The 21,558-nt window shown below is 45.0% G+C and overlaps 2 protein-coding genes across 3 annotated transcripts; one reads left to right on the forward strand and one right to left on the reverse strand.

The window, feature by feature from the left end:
- Positions 1-57: 57 nt before the first annotated feature.
- Positions 58-6,184, forward strand: LOC139533950 (methionine aminopeptidase 2-like). The gene is made up of 11 exons (XM_071332496.1): positions 58-331; positions 1,381-1,482; positions 1,793-1,855; positions 2,184-2,286; positions 3,238-3,399; positions 3,573-3,754; positions 3,908-4,002; positions 4,113-4,209; positions 4,334-4,437; positions 4,880-4,995; positions 5,074-6,184. Exons 1-11 carry the CDS (start codon positions 178-180, stop codon positions 5,324-5,326), a joined length of 1,431 nt encoding a protein of 476 aa, XP_071188597.1. The 5' UTR covers positions 58-177; the 3' UTR covers positions 5,327-6,184.
- Positions 6,185-6,728: 544 nt separating this feature from the next.
- Positions 6,729-20,976, reverse strand: LOC139533949 (ubiquitin carboxyl-terminal hydrolase 44-like). Of its 2 annotated transcripts, none has more exons than XM_071332493.1 (6): positions 20,775-20,976; positions 17,384-19,060; positions 13,735-13,933; positions 9,185-9,293; positions 8,746-8,987; positions 6,729-8,602 (listed from the first exon to the last, which is right to left on the reverse strand). In XM_071332493.1, the coding sequence occupies exons 2-6, from the start codon at positions 18,923-18,925 to the stop codon at positions 8,478-8,480; spliced, it is 2,217 nt and encodes a 738-aa protein (XP_071188594.1). In that variant the 5' UTR covers positions 18,926-19,060; positions 20,775-20,976; the 3' UTR covers positions 6,729-8,477. The 2 variants fall into 2 exon arrangements, with proteins under 2 accessions (XP_071188594.1, XP_071188595.1); XM_071332494.1 differs by lacking the exon at positions 20,775-20,976 and adding an exon at positions 19,157-20,713.
- Positions 20,977-21,558: the final 582 nt, after the last annotated feature.

Here is a 21,558-nt window from a genome sequence, read left to right on the forward strand (position 1 = left end):
TGATATTGTGTCTCTGGGGATACATATTTTAGGATAATTGTGATGGTGAGCCATGAATTAATTCCTACAACATTTTGCATTCAGCGAGCACCAGCACGCGCTCAGCTGATTCTGCAAGTTTCTCATTCAGCTTACCCACAAACCACCGCGCTTCCTTTTCCACTAACGCCTGCGATCATGGCTGATGTGGTGCAGGAGAAGGTACCGGAGCTGAAGCTCGAAGAAGAGACGGTCCTGAACGGAGATACAGAAGAGAAAGAGGAGGTAGACCCTTCCGAGGAGACAGCCAAGAAGAAGAAGAAAAAGAAGAAGAAGAAGTCGGCAGGCCCGGGTAAGAGTTACAGACAGGGCAGTTACCGCTGAGACGTGCGTGCCTAGGGAAGAGTGTGCCTTGTGAATCGTGCGCCAGGCCTTATGAAACACGCCTCGCTCTCATAACACACCCGTAGCTCGATAGCTAAGCATGGCGCGAGACTTCTGTCAATCCGACCACGAGGCCGAAATGTCAGTAAACAGACGGAAATAGTAATAGAAACAAACCTAGTAGTTAGTTAGCTGGCTAGACATCTTGCTAGCTTAGACGCAGTTCGTAGTCCCTTACTGGCAGGTTCCACAAGTCGCTATCAAATTCAAAACCACGTTTTGATGTTTCGTAATGTGTGGTGGAATGCTGTTATGTTATCGTTAGCTTTCTTACATAACGTAAACGCCAGAATACAGTTTGATTCCATAGATTTCGATGATCGAGGTTGTAACGATCACGGACTGATCTGTTTCATGACTTATATATTTAACACTAACTAGTTACACATGATTGACCACAATGATTGTCCCGCTGCCTGCTAGCGAGCTATGAAACGTCAAGATACTGTTTGATTCAGACAGCATGCTCACTGTACCCTGCGTACTTAGTGCTGACAACGTTATCCTCAGCATGTGCTATTTCGAGCAACCCATCTTCTTGTAACAACCTCAACTAGCTACAGCTGGTATGAATTATTCTAATGGATGTCAGACAGCTGCCCTTTAAATTGACATACACAACATTTAGCTTGTAGTATGCGTGTTTACATCAGTAAAGCGTGTACTGGCCCCCAAGGTTATAATACTCTCCCCTCTCCTGCCAAGTCCCTGAACTCGGGGATACACTTTGCGGAATGGGATCATTGTCCACAGTCCAAAAGGATCACTTCCCCACTGGACAGTACCTTCCCTTGCACGCACATAACACATCTCTCATCCTCCCCTCCACCGGGTCTCCTGGATGCTCTCTGTTGTGTGTGATGGAGCTGTGGTCGCCACTGCCGCCATGTCGGGGTTAGCAAGATGTATAGGATGAGCTCACCCATGTGTATCTGTCTCTGCAATTTATGACTGCAGCAGCCGGCACCGAGGCTGAGGGCAATGGAGTGGCTGATGTGACACAACAGCTGGAGAAGCAAGCTCTGGAGGACAAAGAGAAAGAAGAAGACGGGGAGGATGGTAAGAGATCGTAACGGTACTCTACCGTAGCCTAGTACTAGGCAGCCCCTGACCCAGAACCACATGGGCCGAGCTCCAACCATGGCTCCTCACACCCTGCTGTGGAGCAGCTGAGCTGGGTTCAGTCCTGTTGTTGTGGCCTGTGAACCAAATCCTAACCACCCTTAACCTTAACCATCCGCATGTCTGACCCTTAAGGACAGCACAGAGATGACCTCACACATGACTACATACACATCTACCAATACATGGCTTGCTGTGACATTTGAATATGACTAAATGACTTCACATTCCTCCCTATTTCTCTCAGATGGAGATGAGGGCGAGAACTCGGCAGGCAAAAAGAAGAAGAAGAAGAAAAAGAAGAAAGGACGTGAGTTGGTCTTATTTCATTTGACACTTGAGAGTTATGGCTTTCACTTTGTCTGGTCATGTATAGGGTGCAATGGGAAAGTAGACTATGATCTAGTGATGGATATGACTGGCTGGCTCTCTGCTGTACTGCTGCACTCTGGAGCATAACCATAACCCTGCAGCCATCTGAGTGCCTCCACCCTCAGGTCCTCAGGCTAATGGGCATGTTTGGCTTTTCCCTGAATATTGCTGTGTCACCTCTGGAATTCCAACTCAAACTTTCTAGATAGTTAATGAAATAGTAATGAGCGGTTATGTGACTGTTTGTTTCTTCCTGTCTTTCACAGCCAAAGTTCAGACTGACCCTCCGTCTGTGCCCATCTGTGACTTGTATCCAAGTGGTGTTTTCCCCATCGGTCAGGAATGCGAATACCCCCCATTACAGGATGGGTAAGATTCATACACACAATCTCACAAACACCTACTCTTGGCTTGGTGTGTGGTTTGTACTTGGTTAGTGTAGAAGCGGGGCCCCAGCCTCTTATTTACCCAGCACTGTGTTATACTAGAGTGGCTGCTCCTCTGATCATCATGCTATACCTGTCCAACCTTCAACACAAACTGGTAGCTACCAGAGAGACTGGGGAGGGAGGTTTGAGTTTGTTCTAAAATAAAACAGTGCTGCCTGGCATACATGAATCTGTCAGTGTGGTTATCAAACAGAAGTGACAGGGTTGTTCTTCACCTTGGATCTCTTCACTAATGTGAAACTCATTGACATAAAGGGCTCTTAAAGATGCGCTATGCAGAAATCACTCCGCCATTTCCTGGTTGCTAAAATTCCAATAGTTTGCCTAATTTCAGTTTGTGACAAAACAAGCAAGTATAGTGTCGAGAATCATTGTACAATCTTATCTGCTGTGAAATATTTATTTTCATAGCCCCAAATATTGTGCTTTCAGCTGCTTGAAGCTGGTATACAAAACTGAAATTATAGAAATATTGCACATAGAACAGATCAACTGCTTCTTAGTCTTGCATTCAATGAGAATGACAGATCTATGGCACACTGTTCCATGTGAATTTGGTCAGGTCGCTGAAAAAGTTACATATTGCAGCTTTAACAACACCCAAAACACTGTTGTCATCCTCAGCATAATTTCAGTTTGGTTTATCCTCTAGCCATGCTTGCATTGATTCCCCCTCAGTCACGGTGCGGGAGTAAGATGTATCCGTGGGCACTAACCTGGTTGATCCTCCAGGGTAGTTGTGCAATGACAAAATGTTTGTGTTTTCTAACTTCATTGCTGATTCCCCTTGTGAATTTCATACACAGTGATGGGAAGAAGTGTGTATGTGTGTGCTGACCGCTAACCTTGTTGCTGATTCCCCTTGGTGCAGGCGTACCGCGGCATGGAGGACCACCAATGAAGAGAAGCGGGTTCTGGACAAGGCCAACGAGGAAGTGTGGAGCGACTTCAGACAGGCTGCTGAGGCCCATAGACAGGTCCGCCAGCACGTCCGCAGCTTCATCAAACCTGGCATGACCATGATCGACATCTGGTGAGCCTTCATCATCACAGCTGAGATGTTGCTTCCTATTCTTTCTATTTGTCAGTCTTTTTCCTTTGCATTTTATCTTTTGCATACGTCCGTTCTTGCGCTTTCATCCCTTCATTATCAATTTATCCCATCTATCTGTATAACCAATCTCTCTGTGTGTCTGTGTGTTTCAGTGAGCGGTTGGAGAACTGTTCCAGGAAGTTGATCAAGGAGAATGGTCTGAATGCAGGCCTGGCCTTCCCCACCGGCTGCTCTCTGAACAACTGTGCGGCTCACTACACCCCTAACGCCGGAGACCCCACCGTGCTGCAATACGACGATGTCTGCAAGATCGACTTCGGAACACACATCAACGGTACACCCCTGCCACCGTACACACACGGTTCAGCTGACACACACATCAAAACATACTCGACACATAAACGTATACAAACGCATATCAACACACACACAACTAACCACTCAGACCATGTAGGATACTGTGCTCACTCCCACTGTATGTTTTCAGGTCGGATCATTGACTGTGCCTTCACCGTCACATTCAACCCAAAGTATGACAAACTGCTGGAGGCCGTGAGAGACGCCACCAATACTGGAATCAAGGTCCGACATCCATTCACACGCCACCCATTCCTGAGGCCGCTTGATATAATTTGAAGTAAGTGTAGTTCAGGTGTTCAGTCTCATCTCAATCATGCTTCATCATTCTGCAGTGTGCTGGAATCGACGTGCGTCTGTGTGACGTTGGAGAGAGAATTCAGGAAGTGATGGAGTCGTACGAGGTGGAGATTGACGGCAAAACATACCAAGGTACTGAGCTACTGTATATATATATATATATATATATATATATAATATACACACACACAGTGAATTTGTTGTAATTTATGATCGAAGATAATTCCTCACAAATGTTAATTTGAATAATTTCCAGTGAAGCCAATCCGAAACCTGAACGGCCACTCAATTGGCCAGTACAGGATACATGCCGGCAAGACTGTCCCCATTGTCAAAGGAGGAGAAGCTACCAGGATGGAGGTGTGTATCTGTCTGAGCATTTGAAGAGCAAAGAGGGAGATAGGGAGGCGAGGTTACAAAGGGTTGCTGAGTTAATGGTGTGCTGTGGGAGGGTGACCAAGTATTGATGCTGGGTTAATGGTGTGCTGTGGGAGGGTGACCGAGTAATGATGCTGAGTTAATGGTGTGCTGTGGGAGGGTGACCGAGTAATGATGCTGAGTTAATGGTGTGCTGTGCGAGGGTGACCGAGTAATGATGCTGAGTTAATGGTGTGCTTAGGAACCGTTCCAGGTCCAATTAGCCAGTAACACAATACCTGCATGCCTGAATTGGTGTTGTCGATGATCAAGGAATTTCTATAACACAGGATTGCCTGCCCCTGTGTATTTGTTTGACTCAGCAGTGTCTTCCTACCCCAATACGTGTCATTTTTATGACTGATTCCCTCTCTTGCACCACCAGGAGGGAGAGGTGTACGCCATCGAGACGTTTGGCAGCACAGGGAAGGGCGTGGTCCATGATGACATGGAGTGTTCTCATTACATGAAAAACTTTGATGTGGGACACGTCCCAATCAGGTAAGTTGGTTGCCTGTGTGAACACTGGACTGTGTATTCCACAGAGGTTGTACCCTCTCTCCCCCTTCCTCCCCCCAGACTCCCCCGGGCGAAGCACCTGTTGAACGTGATCAACGAGAACTTTGGCACGCTGGCGTTCTGCCGGCGCTGGCTGGACCGGCTGGGGGAGAGCAAGTACCTGATGGCCCTGAAGAACCTGTGCGACCTGGGCATCGTGGACCCCTACCCCCCGCTCTGCGACACCAAGGGCTCCTACACCGCCCAGTTCGAGCACACCATCCTGCTCAGGCCCACCTGCAAGGAGGTGGTGAGCCGAGGGGACGACTATTGAATACTGAACCCAACCTCATTCAAACCGTACCACAACCCCTCCACCCCAATACAGAGAATAGACACACTGAACCATCTGCCTGCACTTCAACAGAAAAACAGCATCTAAATACAGGACCTTCCTTTGGTCTCTTCCCATTTCTCCCACCTTGGCAGAGAGCAGCCAGTAAGGGCTATTAAAAATGCTGCTGTAAGGTACCCCCACAATGCATTTTTACCGCTATTTAAGAGCGAGCATGGAGGGGACTGGCTTACGTTGCAGCGGCTGAATCTTTTTCCCTTTTATTTCGGTGACATTGAACCACAAAGCTTAGTCATTTCCCTCCTTGCTAGAGGGATCTGTGGACACAGTGGTGTCTCACTGCAATCTTCTGAAGCCAGAACAGCCATAGAATCTCAAATAAACTGTTACAGTTTAACTGCTTAGAACACCAAGTAAGAATGTGAAGAAACAAACCTTTCCTTACCAAAATAAGTACCCTCCTCTCCCTCTAAGTATGCATAGGGCCTAGTGTGTCCTAATCAGGAAAAACTCCTGGCCCTTACTGCTATACAGTTCCTGGTTCAGACTGCGGTCTTTCAGCCTGACCCTACAGTCAGGACCTAGTCACTCGATTGCTCGTCGGAACCCTGAAATTGTACAACTTCCCCTTTTGAGTTCTGGGTGGGAACGATGACAACCACGCATCTACAGCTGTATGTTTGGCTTCATGTTACAGGGAGGGGACTCTGCACTCAGCTCCTCCAGTATTTGTTTCTTAGATATTTGTAAAATATCTTGGAAATGGCTGCTGCCACTATATGTACGGAAATGTTTTTGTAAGAACAAAAGTATTGAAATAAAAAATGTTGCTCTCTGTATTGGCTGATGGGGTTGGATATTTTTTTTTAAATGTAACCTTTATTTAACTAGGCAAGTCAGTTAAGAACAAATTCTAATTTACAATGGCGGCCAAACCCGGATGACGGGCCAATTGTGCGTCGCCCTATGGGACTCCGAACCAGGGTGTCTGTAGTAACGCCTCTAGCACTGAGATGCAGTGTCTTAGACCGCTGCACCACTCGGGAGCCCACTGTTCCTTCACAACCTTGCAGGCCTCTATCAGAGAGGAAGAGGCAAAGCAAGAGATTTCACTCTCACAAAAGCATTTCTATGGCTTATTGTGGACTTAAGCTTGTTGCCTGCTTTTTGGGATGACTACCATTGTTAGGGCAGACATGAGCGTCTCGTCATTATATACAAATCTCAAGTCTAGTAGGCAGCCTCTTTCCCCATAATCCGCTGAGGCAGCCATTACGTATGCCCTATTTAGAATTAGTCAAGTGAAAGGAGATTGTGAGGGCTACAGCATGGTATGAACCTTAACTGAATTAAGTGTGGATTTTAAAAAAAAGTACACGTGTTTTCTTAGAAAAATTGAAATATATTCTCATTTGAGGTAATTCTCTAAAAATTGAGGTAAGAATTTGCATAGTATCACTTCCATAAATGTACACACACCCGAGGCAGTATGAGCACAATGCAGACAAACATATCGGACAGAAAAAAGGATGAAGTGCTTTGAATTCTCCCCAAAAGGTGAATCTAGAGAGATGAACAGCATTTAGGTTGAGCTAGTACCAGCATGGAGATATCTTTCTCACACGCATACAGTTTTGAACACACAAAGGATCTACTTGCATCAGTCTGGCTATTTTATACTTACATTATACAGAGCCAACTATATTGTGTGAACACATATGCTGGTATACACACACACGAGACAGGTCAGACCTGCTCGTGATTCCAAACAACTAGAGGGGGAAGGAATCAATTACAAAACTATAACAGTCAGTGGCCCTGTTTTTTTTTTTTTAACAACTTTTGTGAAAAATCCTCAATGTCGAGTATACAAAAATACATTCAATATTCTAAATGCTGGCCTGGGTGGGACTGCATTTTACAGTCTCTGCTACAAAGAACTGATACCAAATACACTTCTGGCAAGGGAACTACAAAAATAGATATGTTCTGATAACGAAGGGCACTTTTCTATGACACTTGTAGCCGCATCTGCTGTAGGGATACCAACCAAAAGTTAGGAGGCAACAAGCCTAAAAGCACCAGCACCACGAAAGACATCTACATTCTGAAGACAGAGGGCAGCATTCAGCTAAAAACAAACATCCCTTTGGAAACTGGTTATAAAATAGATTTCCCAAAACCAGTCAAAGAATATATCTTGCAAATGTTCTGTAATTGTTTTTAGAGAAGCTGAGAATTTTTAAACATTTCCCTCGTGCTTTGGCGTGAGGTCAGTAGTTAATTATGAACAATTTCCTGACCGACCAGACTTACTAGAGAGCAATACCAAAGATGGTGGATAAATTAAGATGTCCCACTCAGGCTGTTTACCTTTTCTTTTTTTAAATGTCACTGTTCCGGTCCACTTAAGTGGTGGCTCTCCCATAGGCACCAATGCATTAGCAGCTGGGTCTGGCCTGCTTAGTTCATTGACTGTATATGAACCAGAAAATGGAAGTGAGTGAGGTGTCTCGCTTCCCCTTCCATCTCTGGCAAAACTAAAAAGGCGTTAAACTCTAAAGACTATTTATGGAGGGAATTACCTACATTATCTACATTCCAGTTGAGAATTTGACATCCCTTAGTCAACTGTCTAAAGTGGCTGTGAGAAACATTTTAGTTGATTCAAATCGTTTAAGAAAAATAAAAACAGCACAGAAGAGCAGAAAGGTTGACACCTGAATAAATCTGAACTACAGATTACACAGTCACACCTGGCCAAAGTCTGTCTACTCCTGTAAAGGCGTGTCTATAATACAACGCACAACTTGGCTGATACTCTTGATAAAATAAACCTATACACTATCAAACACGATTTCCTTTTCTTTTAAAACCCATATAAACAACCTGTACAAGAAATTCACAAAGACAAAAAAAAGGAGTTTGTGTCCTTTGTCTCTCTTAGAAAAATAATGATACAATGAATCATTCCTCCCCCCAGAGGAGATAAAATGCCCACAAAGAAAGAGTGTGAGAGAGGAGGGGTTGAGATGTTTTGGTGGTGGTGGTAATGCTGATGATGACATGTCACTGGACTGCTGAGGTACAAAGGAGTAGGATTTGGGGCGGGGCTCAGTGGGTCCTGGTCCTATAGCGGCCTGTCTTTGTCCTGAGTGAAGCGCTGCGTGTAGAAGAGTATGTAGGCCTGGGCGCGACACACCTCCTCCACAGAACACACGTTCAGCTTAGAGTCATTACAGTGGACCCAGAACCCTGAGAGAGGGAGAAGAGAGAATGGGTATTAGCTGTAGGTAGATTCCATGAAAATGTATCAAGAGAAGGTTGTGTTAATCATCTTTGTATTTGTCATTTTTACATAAAAATGCATTTTGCATGTGAGTGAGAGATGTTCTTACTTCCTTCTTTGTTGTAGCAGTAGGCAGTGTAGTGGCCAGAGCCGAAGCCCTTCCCATGATGCATCACCACAGCGGACAGTTCGTACAGGAAGTGTTTGGGGCTTGGGGAGCCGGCGGGGGCAGGACTGGAGCATGGCGAGCCCTTGGGGGAGGGGTCTCTGCAGCAGTATGGCTCCATGTTGAGGAGCTGGTCAAAGCTGACGTGGACCCCAATCTTCTCCCTGTGGTTTCTCCCAGACCACCTGACGACCAATCACAAGCACAGAACACTCAACGAACACGTCAACAGATCAAATCACCAAATAAGACAGCTAGAGTGTTTCAAATGCATGGTTGTGTTATGATTCTTGAGCAATTGCTATGTGCTCAATGGTTACCTGCAGTGTTTGAGGTGCATGGGTGTGTTAAGGTCATCGTGTGGTCATAATGCGGTCAGTACCTGAAGCGTTTGAGGTGCAGGCGCAGGACCTGAGGCAGTTTGTGAACCATCAGCTGTTTCTGAGCTTCAGTCAGGATGACGGGCTTGGAGGAGAACCTCCGCCGCTTACCTAGAGACAAGAGTGAGCATTAACCCATACTGTAAAACTCAACTTGCACACTAGAGGGACACCTCAGACAGGGCCAGAGTAGTGAGGAGTTGAGAGTATGGAAATCCCGCTCATCGCTCATGGAGCAGTGCTTACCTCCTTGAAAGAGATAATATGCCAGGCCTATTGTATAGATAATAGAACGAAAATTAACTAAACATTTAACCCATAAGTCTTATAGCCCTGTCTAATCCGGGCAAGGTGGGGTGTTTCTACACTGGTCACCCCGGGCGTCACGGGCTCATTTAGCTATTTGATTTGGAATTTGAACACACGTTGAACTACAACAAAAATAAATTATAATTTTATGGGAAAATATTTTTGATTTTACTTCTATTAGCCCATACAAACACAATGAATAACATTCACTACATGGAACAGATACAGTGGGGAGAACAAGTATTTGATACACTGCCGATTTTGCAGGTTTTCCTACTTACAAAGCATGTAGAGGTCTGTAATTTTTATCATAGGTACACTTCAACTGTGAGAGACAGAATCTAAAACAAAAATCCAGAAAATCACATTGTATGATTTTTAAGTAATTAATTTGCATTTTATTGCATGACATAAGTATTTGATCACCTACCAACAAGTAAGAATTCCGGCTCTCACAGACCTGTTCGTTTTTATTTAAGAAGCCCTCCTGTTCTCCACTCATTACCTGTATTAACTGCACCTGTATAAAAGACACCTGTACACACACTCATTCAAACAGACTCCAACCTCTCCACAATGGCCAAGACCAGAGAGCTGTGTAAGGACATCAGGGATAAAATTGTAGACCTGCACAAGGCTGGTATGGGCTACAGGACAATAGGCAAGCAGCTTGGTGAGAAGGCAACAACTGTCAACAACTGTTGGCGCAATTATTAGAAAATTGAAGAAGTTCAAGATGACGGTCAATCAACCTCGGTCTGGGGCTCCATGCAAGATCTCACCTCGTGGGTCGTGGGGCATCAATGATCATGAGGAAGGTGAGGGATCAGCCCAGAACTACACGGCAGGGCCTGGTCAATGACCTGAAGAGAGCTGGGACCACAGTCTCAAAGAAAACCATTAGTAACACACTACGCCGTCATGGATTAAAATCCTGCAGCGCACGCAAGGTCCCCCTGCTCAAGCCAGCGCATGTCCAGGCCCGTCTGAAGTTTGCCAATGACCATCTGGATGATCCAGAGGAGGAATGGGAGAAGGTCATGTGGTCTGATGAGACAAAAACAGAGCTTTTTGGTTTAAACTCCACTCGCCGTGTTTGGAGGAAGAAGGATGAGCACAACCCCAAGAACACCATCCCAACCGTGAAGCATGGAGGTGGAAACATCATTCTTTGGGGATGCTTTTCTGCAAAGGGGACAGGACGACTGCACCGTATTGAGGGGAGGATGGATGGGGCCTTGTATCGCGAGATCTTGGCCAACAACCTCCTTCCCTCAGTAAGAGCATTGAAGATGGGTCGTGGCTGGGTCTTCCAGCATGACAACGACCTGAAACACACAGCCAGGGCAACTAAGGAGTGGCTCCGTAAGAAGCATCTCAGGGTCCTGGAGTGGCCTAGCCAGTCTCCAGACCTGAACCCAATAGAAAATCTTTGGAGTGAGCTGAAAGTCTGTATTGCCCAGCGACAGCCCCGAAAACTGAAGGATCTGGAGAAGGTCTGTATGGAGGAGTGGGCCAAAATCCCTGCTGCAGTGTGTGCAAACCTGGTCAAGAACTACAGGAAACGTATGATCTCTGTAATTGCAAACAAAGGTTTCTGTACCAAATATTAAGTTCTGCTTTTCTGATGTATCAAATACTCATGTCATGCAATAAAATGCAAATTAATTACTTAAAAATCATACAATGTGATTTTCTGGATTTTTGTTTTAGATTCCGTCTCTCACAGTTGAAGTGTACCTATGATAAAAATTAGACTTGTACATGCTTTGTAAGTAGGAAAACCTGCAAAATCAGCAGTATATAAAATATCAAAAGGAAATTTGTTCTGAAGTGTATGTCCTATATCTGAGAGATATAAGAAAGATCAGGAAACGTTAGTTATATTATATTTTTTATATTATATTTTTTTAACCCCTTATTTTTGGCACTAAACAGTCTAAACCCTTTCTAAGCTGGGGTGGGGGGGGGGGGGGTTCTACTAAGCTATATGGAATTGTTTTAAGTGTCATACCAAGGATAATTTTGGAATTTTAAGTATCAAAACAATAGCCTTACTACTATTAGCCCATACAAACACAATGAATAACAGATTCACTACATGGAACAGATAGATTTTTTGGGGAGGGGGGAAACTAAAGGAAGTTTGTTCTGAAATGTCTGTCCTATATCTGAGAGATAAGAAAGATCAGCAAACATATTTTTATTTATTTTTTATTTTTTACATGTATTTAACACCAGTCTCAACGTCAATAGTGAAGAAGTGACTCTGGGATGCTGGCCTTCTAGGCAGAGTTGCAAAGAAAAAGCCATATCTCAGACTGGCCAATAAAAAGAAAAGATTAAGATGGGCAAAAGAACACAGCCTAGAAGGCTAGCTTCCCAGACTCGCCTCTTCATTGTTGACGTTGAGACTGGTGTTTTGTGGGCACTATTTAATGAAGCTGCCAGTTGAGGACGTGTGAGGCGTCTGTTTCTCAAACTAGACACTCTAATGTACTTGTCCTCTTGCTCAGTTGTGCACCAGGTCCTCACACTCCTCTTTCTATTCTGGTTAGGGCCAGTTTGTGCTGTTCTGTGACGGGAGTAGTACACAGCATTGTATGAGATCTTCAGTTTCTTTGCAATTTCTCGCATGGAATAGCCTTCAGTTCTCAGAACAAGAATAGACTGACAAGTTTCAGAAGAAAGGTCTTTGTTTCTGGCCATTTTGAGCCTGTAATCGAACCCACAAATGGTAATGCTCCAGATACTCAACTAGTCTAAAGGCCAGTTTTATTGCTTCTTTAAATCAGAACAACAGTTTTCAGCTGTGCTAACATAATTGCAAAAGGGTTTTCTAATGATCAATTAGCCTTTTAAAATGATAAACTTGGATTAGCTAACAACGTGCCATTGGAACACAGGACTGTTGGTTGCTGATAATGGGCCTCTGTACGCCTATGTAGATATTCCATTTTTTTCCCAGCTACAATAGTCATTTACAACATTAACAATGTCTACACAGTATTTCTGATCAATTTTATGTTATTTTAATGGACCAAAAATGTGCTTTTCTTTCAAAAACAAGGACATTTCTAAGTGACCCCAAACTTTTGAACGGTAGTGTACTTCCATTCATTTTTCCATCTGGTACCGGGGGACCTTCAGACGAGTCTTGAAAGGCCTGTGGACGTCTTAGAGCAAATCAACCGACTTGTTCGTGAGAGTCTCACCTTCGCACAGAAGAGTCATATTAGTGTGTAGCCCAAACTGTTTGGATGCTACAGACAGAAGTTGGCAGATCGGCTGTACCAACTTCAGACAAGTCCCAAGCCGTTTGTGGGGGTCGTAGAGCAAAACGGAGAACACCATCATGTTCGTGAGAGGGGTCATAATAGTTTGTAGGCCAAACCGTTCACACGGGACAGACGATTTGTGTGAAGACCAATTCATGGTGAGAAACACCGCTCTAGCTGTCACCTTTCACCGCAGATGCGGAAATGCGACATAGGCAGATGCAGTGGATGGATTTTTACAAGGATTTTTGTATTATGCTAATTAGATTTCCACGGGGCATGGATAGAGACCTTAGGGGGTTTAAGAGATCTGATTTTTGGTTTATAATGACACACTTAGCTAGCTACCAACCCCGTTCCTTTCTGTTAGCATGTGCACCTACTAATTACACCATCATGCTTTCGGGATACCTGCCTTTTCAGATTCCACAGTGATTCTTTAGTTGTGGACCCCAAACATCACTGCACTCCCCCTCTTGCTCTTGGTCCTCCTCATCTTTGTAAGGCACCTTGATTTTTCACCTGTGTGTTATATCAGTTCCTTTCTGAAAATATTTAGCATACTAGATAACAGTAACTAAAGCAAGGGGCTAAAGCAAACTACAAATGCATGCTGGTCCGGGCATGCCCTAAGCTTGTGAAGTGAGCGCTACTGGAGCAAAATTGGAGTGGGCGAGAAGGCTGACGCTCCAGTCTTTGGGAAACTCACGGCACGCTCCAGTCAAATTTAGCACGCTCTGCTCCAGCTCCGCTCACATGCTCTGGACAGGGCTGTGTGAATGTGAATAGTCCATCTAACTATAGCACTGGATGGTAGTTTGACATGGAGACAGAATTATTTTTTTTAATCGAGAAAATGAACTGCTTTGGCAAAATTATTGTACCTCTAACAATCATACCATTGAATGAATGTGTTTGTGTGTGCTCACTGTGTACATTTTTGTATGTGTGCCTCTGTCACTCACTGTTGCACTGGTCGCAGGCGTAGATGTTTCCCTCCAGGGCTTCGGTCTCCGTGAACTTGGCCAGCATCTCCGTCAGCTGGCACGAGACCAGCGCTGCGCTCTCCCGGCTGTTGCTGTGGTAACGCTCAGGGAACTCCAGCGATAGGTCCCAGAAGGGTTCCACCGTGTTGGAGCGGTGGTCACATGCAAGACACGTCACCTGATGGAGGGAGAAGAGAAGAGAAAGCGATAGAAAGAGGTGGGGCAGAGAGAGAGGGAGAAAGAGAGAGTTAGGGGGAGAAAGTGAGGATGAAAAAGAGAGAGTTGTGTGAAGGCAAGCCAAGGGCAGCTGAGCTAACTAATGCAGTAGCACACACAGGAACTGGATTGTCTGAGATACACAGCTTTAGAAACACTGCCCCCCCCCCCCTCACTCACACACACACACACACTCACCCCCTTGTTAGGAAAGAGCAGGTGTGGGTGTATGCTCAGAGAACTCAAGACACTCCTCTCTTTCACATACACCGAAGCAGAAAGTACACACGTTCAGTCACACTCACTCTCTTACGAGTAAATCGATTTGAATTCAATCACTTTTAGATAGCATCCCTTTTGATTTAAACAAACCTTTCCATACATGTTTGCCCATGGAAGAAATGGTCTGAAATGGGCTTTTGGACCTGAATGCTAAAACATTCAGGAGATAATGGTGTTCAAAGTTTTGCATACCCCACCCTACAGGGTGAGACATCCATGTCTTTATCACTGGAAAAGATAAATGGTTGAGTTTTGATATCATTTAAACTGCTTACAAACAGGGTTGTGAAACTATTTTATAATTTCTTTAAAAAAAATAACACTACTGTTCAAAAGTTTGGGGTCACTTAGAAATGTGCTTTTCTTTCAAAAACAAGGACATTTGTCCATTAAAATAACATCAAATTGATCAGAAATACAGTGTAAACTGTTAATGTTGTAAATTACCTAGAAAGGCAGCATCCTGGATTCGCCTCTTCACTGTTGAAGTTGAGACGTGTTTTGCGGGCACCATTTAATGAAGCTGCCAGTTGAAGACTTGTGAGGCGTCTGTTTCTCAAACTAGACACTAATGTACTTGTCCTCTTGCCCAGTTGTGCATTGCTTCTTTAAATCAGAACAACAGTTCAGCTGTGCTAACATAATTGCAAAAGGGTTTTCTAATGATCAATTAGCCTTTTAACATTTCTAAGTGACCCCAAACTTTTGAACGGTAGTGTATATATATATATTTTTAGAACCTTTTACATCTTTTACCTAAAAACGTGTAAACTCTGCCTCTTTGCATATGTTGTAGCTTAGGGTAAAGTAGGGTCTAAGCTACAACATATTCAGAAATGAGAAGTCAGAGTTTACGTGTTCAAAGGTTTGGGGTCACTTAGAAATGTCCTTGTTCTTGAAAGAAAAGCACATTTTTTGTCCATTAAAATAACATCAAATTGATCAGAAATACAGTGTAGACATTGTTAATGTTTTAAATGACTATTGTAGCTGGAAATGGCTGATTTTTTATTGAATATCTACATAGGCGTACAGAGGCCTATTACCAGCAACCATCACTCCTGTGTTCCAATGGCACATTTTGTTAGCTAATCCAAGTTTATCATTTTAAAAGGCTAATTGATCATTAGAAAACCCTTTTGCAATTATGTTAGCACAACTGAAAACTGTTGTTCTGATTAAAGAAGCAATAAAACTGGCCTGCTTTAGACTAGTTGAGTATCTGGAGCATCAGCGTTTGTGGGTTCGATTACAGGGTCAAAATGGCCAGAAACAAAGACCTTTCTTCTGAAACTCGTCAGTCTATTCTTGTTCTGAGAAATGCAGGCTATTCCATGCAAGAAATTGCCAAGAAACTGAAGATTTCATACAACGCTGTGTACTACTCCCTTCACAGAACAGTGCAAACGTCCTCTAACCAGAATAGAAAGAGGAGTGGGAGGCCCTGGTGCACAACTGAGCAAGAGGACAAGTACATTAGAGTGTCTAGTTTGAGAAACAGATGCCTCACAAGTCCTCAACTGGCAGCTTCATTAAATAGTACCCGCAAAACACCAGTCTCAACATCAACAGTGAGGAGGCGACTCTGGGATGCTGGCCTTCTAGACAGAGTTGCAAAGAAAAAGCCATATCTTAGACTGGCCAATAAAAATAAAATATTAAGATGGGCAAAAGACACTGGACAGAGGAAGAATGGAAAAAAGCATTATGGACAGACAAATCTAAGTTTGAGGTGTTCGGATCACAAAAAAGAACATTCGTGAGACGCAGAAAAAATGAAAAGATGGAGTGCTTGACGCCATCTGTCAAGCATGGTGGAGGCAATGTGATGGTCTGGAGGTGCTTTGGTGGTGGTAAAGTGGGAGATTCGTACAGGGTAAAAGGGATCTTGAAGAACGATGGCTATCACTCCATTTTGCCATGCCATACCCTATCCTGTGGACGGCATTTAATTGGAGTCAATTTCCTCCTACAACAGGACAATGATTCAAAGCACAGCTCCAAACTATGCAAGAACAATTTAGGGAAGAAGCAGTCAGCTGGTATTGTCTATAATGGAGTGGCCAGCACAGTCACTGGATCTCAACCCTATTGAGTTGTTGTGGGAGCAGCTTGACCGTATGGTACGTAAGAAGTGCCCATCAAGCCAATCCAATTTATGGGAGGTGCTTCAGGAAGCATGGGGTGAAATCTCTTCAGATTACCTCAACAAATTGACAACTAGAATGCCAAAGGTCTACAAGGCTGTAATTGCTGCAAATGGAGGATTCTTTGACGAAAGCAAAGAAAGACACAATTATTATTTCAATTCAAAATCATTATTTATAACCTTGTCAACGTCTTAACTATATTTCCTATTCATTTTGCAACTAATTTCATGTATGTTTTCATGGAAAACAAGGACATTTCTAAGTGACCGCAAACTTTTGAATGGTAGTGTACGTTAGAGGGAAAAAATGTCAATAACAAAACAAAAATCAAGTAATTATAGTAGTTTGACAACCCTTTTTGTAAACTTTTAAATGATATAAATCTCAACCATTTATCTTTTCCATTGATGAAGACATGGATGTCTTATGGTATGCAAAAGGGGTCAACTTTGAGCACTTTTATCTCGAGTGTTTTGCCATTCAGGTCCAAAAAGTTCATTTCTGAGCCGTTCTACAAATGGGCAAGTATGTAAGGTTTCATTCAAATCAAAAGGTGTTCTGTCGAAAAGTTAATGAATTCAAAATGGATTTACCCTTCCATGAACTTTTAAAATGATGGCGCTTCAGAATGTGTTGATCTGCCATTGAAATGTCCCCATTTCTTGATTGGAGCCAAGCACATTTAGACAGATACATTTTGACATATTGTATTTAATATATATTTATTTTATATTACTATCAAGACATAAATGTGGTAACAGTCACGCACATTGCGCAGTAAAAGCTCCCATCCGAATCCCTCCAGTAAGATCACTACTAATAAATGTAAAGACCTTTTAATCCCTTTTTCAATCCATTTTAATCCATGTCCAGACTGGTGAATCACAAAAGTGTGTCTATATCAGTATAAAAATGTGTACTGTGTATCAGTCTGTGTATATCTGTGTTTGGGAGAGTGTGTGCCTCTCTCTCTTTCTTACCTGGCTGAGGAGCTGACCATGGAAGATGGTGTTGACTACGCTGAGCACCTGCTTGATGAGATGTCTCTGTCCGGTTGACACACCAGCGGGTGGCGTGTGAGTCCCTGTGCTCTCCAGCTCGTGCTGCACCTTGTCAAGCAGCTCACACAGGAACTCCTGGGCATCCTGCTGGGCGTAGCCCCGGAAGGCTGGGATCAGCTGCCACACCGAGTGCAGCATTGCGAAGGGCGACACCAACGCCCACTTGCCCGACCACATCACCTGGAAGAGTGTGTGCAGCTCATGGCACAGGGAGATGTGCTTGGAGCTGGGCTCCTTGGGCTGAATCAGCTCCATACTCCGGGCTCTGGAGGCCCCCCCACTTAGCCCAACGCCCACCTGGGGGCCTCTCCTCTGGGCCAGTGGGGAGGACGACACTGGGCCCCCGGGGCTGGGAACCAACAGCTGGCCGTGGACGGCCAGCAGCTCCAGCCGGAGGAAACACTCCCTGAAGATGTGAAGGTGGCTCAGCACCTGCAGGATGGAGTTCATGTAGCATGTGTTGCCTAGGTTACGCAGGCCCGTGACACCCGGAGTGACAGTGGGCCGCCGTTTGAGGGGCGAGTCGCCCTGTTTGGAGGGGGCACGGCGGGGGGCTGAGGGGGCAGTCAGGGCTTGGACAGAGGAGGCTCTGGGTTTGCCTTTGGTGGAGGAAGAGGGGGTTGAGTAGCGAGTGGGTTTGGGCGCGGGGGTTTTAGGGGGGCGGCCCATTCTCTTGGGGGTGGGAGTGGCGGGGCTCTGGGTTCTTGGTCGGGGGGTGAGGGGAGTCTGGGGTGTGTAAGTGGTGCTGGGGGTACGTGTTCGTGTGGGGCGGGGGGTGACAGCGGCGGCGGCAGCAGCTCTCTGACTGGCTCTCCTCAGGCGGTGACTCTTCCTTGGTGGGGCGCTCTCCAACGCTTCCTGTAGCTGCCTCTTCAACGTCTTCCTCCTCTCCCTCAACTCCTTCCGCCTCTCCTCCTCCTCCTCTCTCTGCCTCTCCTCCTCTTCCCTCCTCTTCCCCCCTTCCGTCATGCTGAACCAGGTGTGGAACACTCGACCCATCAGTGCCCGGCGGCGGTGCCAGAGCGCCGTGAACATGCGATCCTCATCCCTCAGCTGCAGTTCACTGGAGCCGCAGGGCTGGGGGGCATCGGGCGGGGCGCTAGCCGATCTCAAGGTGCGTCCTGAGCGCGTGGTGACCTCGTAGCGCTGGCTCTGGATGGCGCTGAGCGTGGAGCGCAGCAGCTTGAGGTCTCCCGTCGCGTTGTCGTTGAGCACATAGTCATCACACAGGTAGCAGAAGACATAGAGCTCGTTGACCTCCATGGCCAGCGGGTGGCGATGCTGCAGAAAGTGCTGCAGGGCGTGCTCCTCGATGTAGCGGCCGCACGCAACGTGGGCGCAGCCCAGGCAGGCCCACACTGACTCTGTGGTGTTGCAGTCCACGCAGTGCCACTTCTGGGGGTTGAGGATGGAGTGGTCTGGGGCCAGCCTGAGCCTCCCCACGTGCTTACACCTGTCCATCGCACACACTTGCTAGGTGGCTCAGTCCGTGTGCGTGTCTGTGGGTAGGTGAGTGTGGGTGTGACACGTCCACACTGGGGCTTCAGATCACCATGGCGAGCTCAGAAACGGGGCGGTCCCACGGCATGGCTTTTTCTGGGGAGGAAGAAAGAGAAGAGACTGAGTAAGTGAGAAATGCAGTTGTACAAAACTCTTTAAACTTCTCTAATCTCTTCTCAGTAAAGGCCTTACCCAAATCGTATGAAGAGATCCTTTGTTTTACAAGATGCTTGTTCGTGAAAACAATTGTACCAAAACCTTCTGTCTTGCTTTTTAACCCACAACCCATTCTGGTCTTTATAATAATTTGTGGTCACACATCTAACCAGTTAGCTCTCTAACATGGGTACTTATTGTCAAAGACAGGACAATATCCTGAATGTTGACTGCGGTGATCAGATGTGGTTTTCTGCCATTACAGATTTCCTTCCTCTAACGTACCCTTTAAAACAGTTTGCATAACCCTGGGGGGGATTAGGCACTTCCATAGCACAGTACTGATGGGGTTGGGGATTCCTGTTTTAGAGTCTCAGCTCCATCATCATCACCCCCCAATGGGGCCAAAGGGAGACTTAAGCCTGGCAAACAAAGGGGGGCTGAGCTGGGAGGGTAGAGCACCCTTTGTATGTGTACAGGCAGCCTTACAGAGAGAAAGGGGCAAGAGAAGAGATGAATAAAGGGCATGGAGAAAGAGATGGATAGGATGATCAGAAGGGAAACTAAACTTGAGGATCAGAGGCTGCCAGTCCCAGCTACTATTTCCCTTCTCCATGAACCAATCTATAATCTATTTAGGAGGAGAAACAGTACAGGGCCGACCCTGACTACACAAGTCCAAGTTCTAACGGGTGTTTGTTTACCATTCCAGACTGCCTTCGTGTGATTTAAATAAGTAGCTGTTACCAGTGAAGGACTTTCTGGCTGGCATGCCCTGACTGAGTCTGTCTGTCTACATTGTACCCCTTTGACTCCCACTGTTTTTATATAACATTTAATCAATGCAATTGTGGTTTCATGACCATCGACATTCGTGATGCAATGCAATTGTGGTTTTATAACCATCGACAATCGTGATACATTGTTTAGTTTTTTTATCCACAAAAGATCTGGTGGGCAGTTACTAGCAATGACATCCCTTTGCTTCTGCTTCATTTTACCCAGTCAACACTGATAACAAAAAGCGCGAGATTTGTGTTTTCAAACCAGCTAACTTAGCTAGCAAGCTTTCCCAGACGTGTTTACCACTTCACTAACGTTAACTCACCTGACATTGGTAAATTATCCCCGCAAGACAACTTTGAAAACTTGCAACATTACCTAGCTAACAATGTCACCAAAATACTGGTAACTAACCGCTCCTTCTTCTATCCGTGATGTCACTATCTATAGTTATAACACGACTAACGTTACTGCTGACAAGAACCTACTCGTAAACTTATCGAGGAGGATAGCGAAGGCTCGTGCGCGCGCCTAAGGTGCCCTTGTGCTTTCTTTCTCTGTCTGGCGGCATGTATCTCCTAAATAAACACAAATCGAATATCTAACGTAAGATAGCTAAACATAATCGCTAGTAAAATAAAGTATCTAACTAGTTTGTTGGCTAACTTGGTGAGTAACATGGCTAGCTACATGGCTAGCAGCAACAAAGCTAATCTTGTCAAGCCAAGTCTAAATACGTTAGGGATCAATGCGTCAGGGTTTGAATTGTTTATCAAACATGCTAGTTAGTTTTCAGATGAATGTGTACACCATAACAACTGACACGAATTGGGTTTTTTTTTAAATGGCGAAAATTGAAAAAGTACCATACCTATCCTTCACGGCACTTATTCCTCTGATACTAAAATGGTCGCCATCTTGTATCTACTCTTGTCGCGTGGTGTTGGCTCGAGCGCGTCCGCGGTAGGGTAGCGTCAAGTGTCGTTGTTGCATGGCTCAAGGTAGAGGCTCTCTAACATCAGATCTAGGATCAGATTATTCTAACCCAACTCTAAATGTTATCGTTGAGGTGATTAGAAAACATCTGACTTTGTATCAGTGGTTAGGGGCAACCTCTAACCTCCTCCGCACAGATGGCACAATTTTGTGACATAATCTCAGGATATTGTCATGTCAAATTCATGAAGCCAGGCCTACACAACACAATCAGAGAAAATATTTGACATAAAAGTGAAGTGGCGATTCACATTCTATTAAGCACATTCGGCTGTTGAGTATGACATATTAGACTACTGTTTGCCACTGCACTATTTACCTTTTCTACACCAGTAACACTATTTTTTTTCTATCACTGCTTCTGGAAAAACAATTGCATTCAAAACGTTTCAATGCCACAAGATGGCAGTGATGTATCAATCAATGTTCAAGTTGTGCGTGAGAATATGTTGTAAACATTGCATGCAGAGTATTATGTGTGTGTATGTGTGTTGGAGAGATGCAGGTGTAGGGCTCCATGCTGGTTAATGAGGGCATTGGGGGCTGAAGGCACACACTATAGAGATGGTATCAGACTAGGTGTCTAACATTAAACCCCAGAACTCCTGAGACATAAGTCTTAGACATGCTAACTACAACCTGAGCCTAGGACTGACTCA

Source organism: Salvelinus alpinus, chromosome 11, assembly GCF_045679555.1.
Source record: "Salvelinus alpinus chromosome 11, SLU_Salpinus.1, whole genome shotgun sequence".
Lineage (NCBI taxonomy): Eukaryota > Metazoa > Chordata > Actinopteri > Salmoniformes > Salmonidae > Salvelinus > Salvelinus alpinus.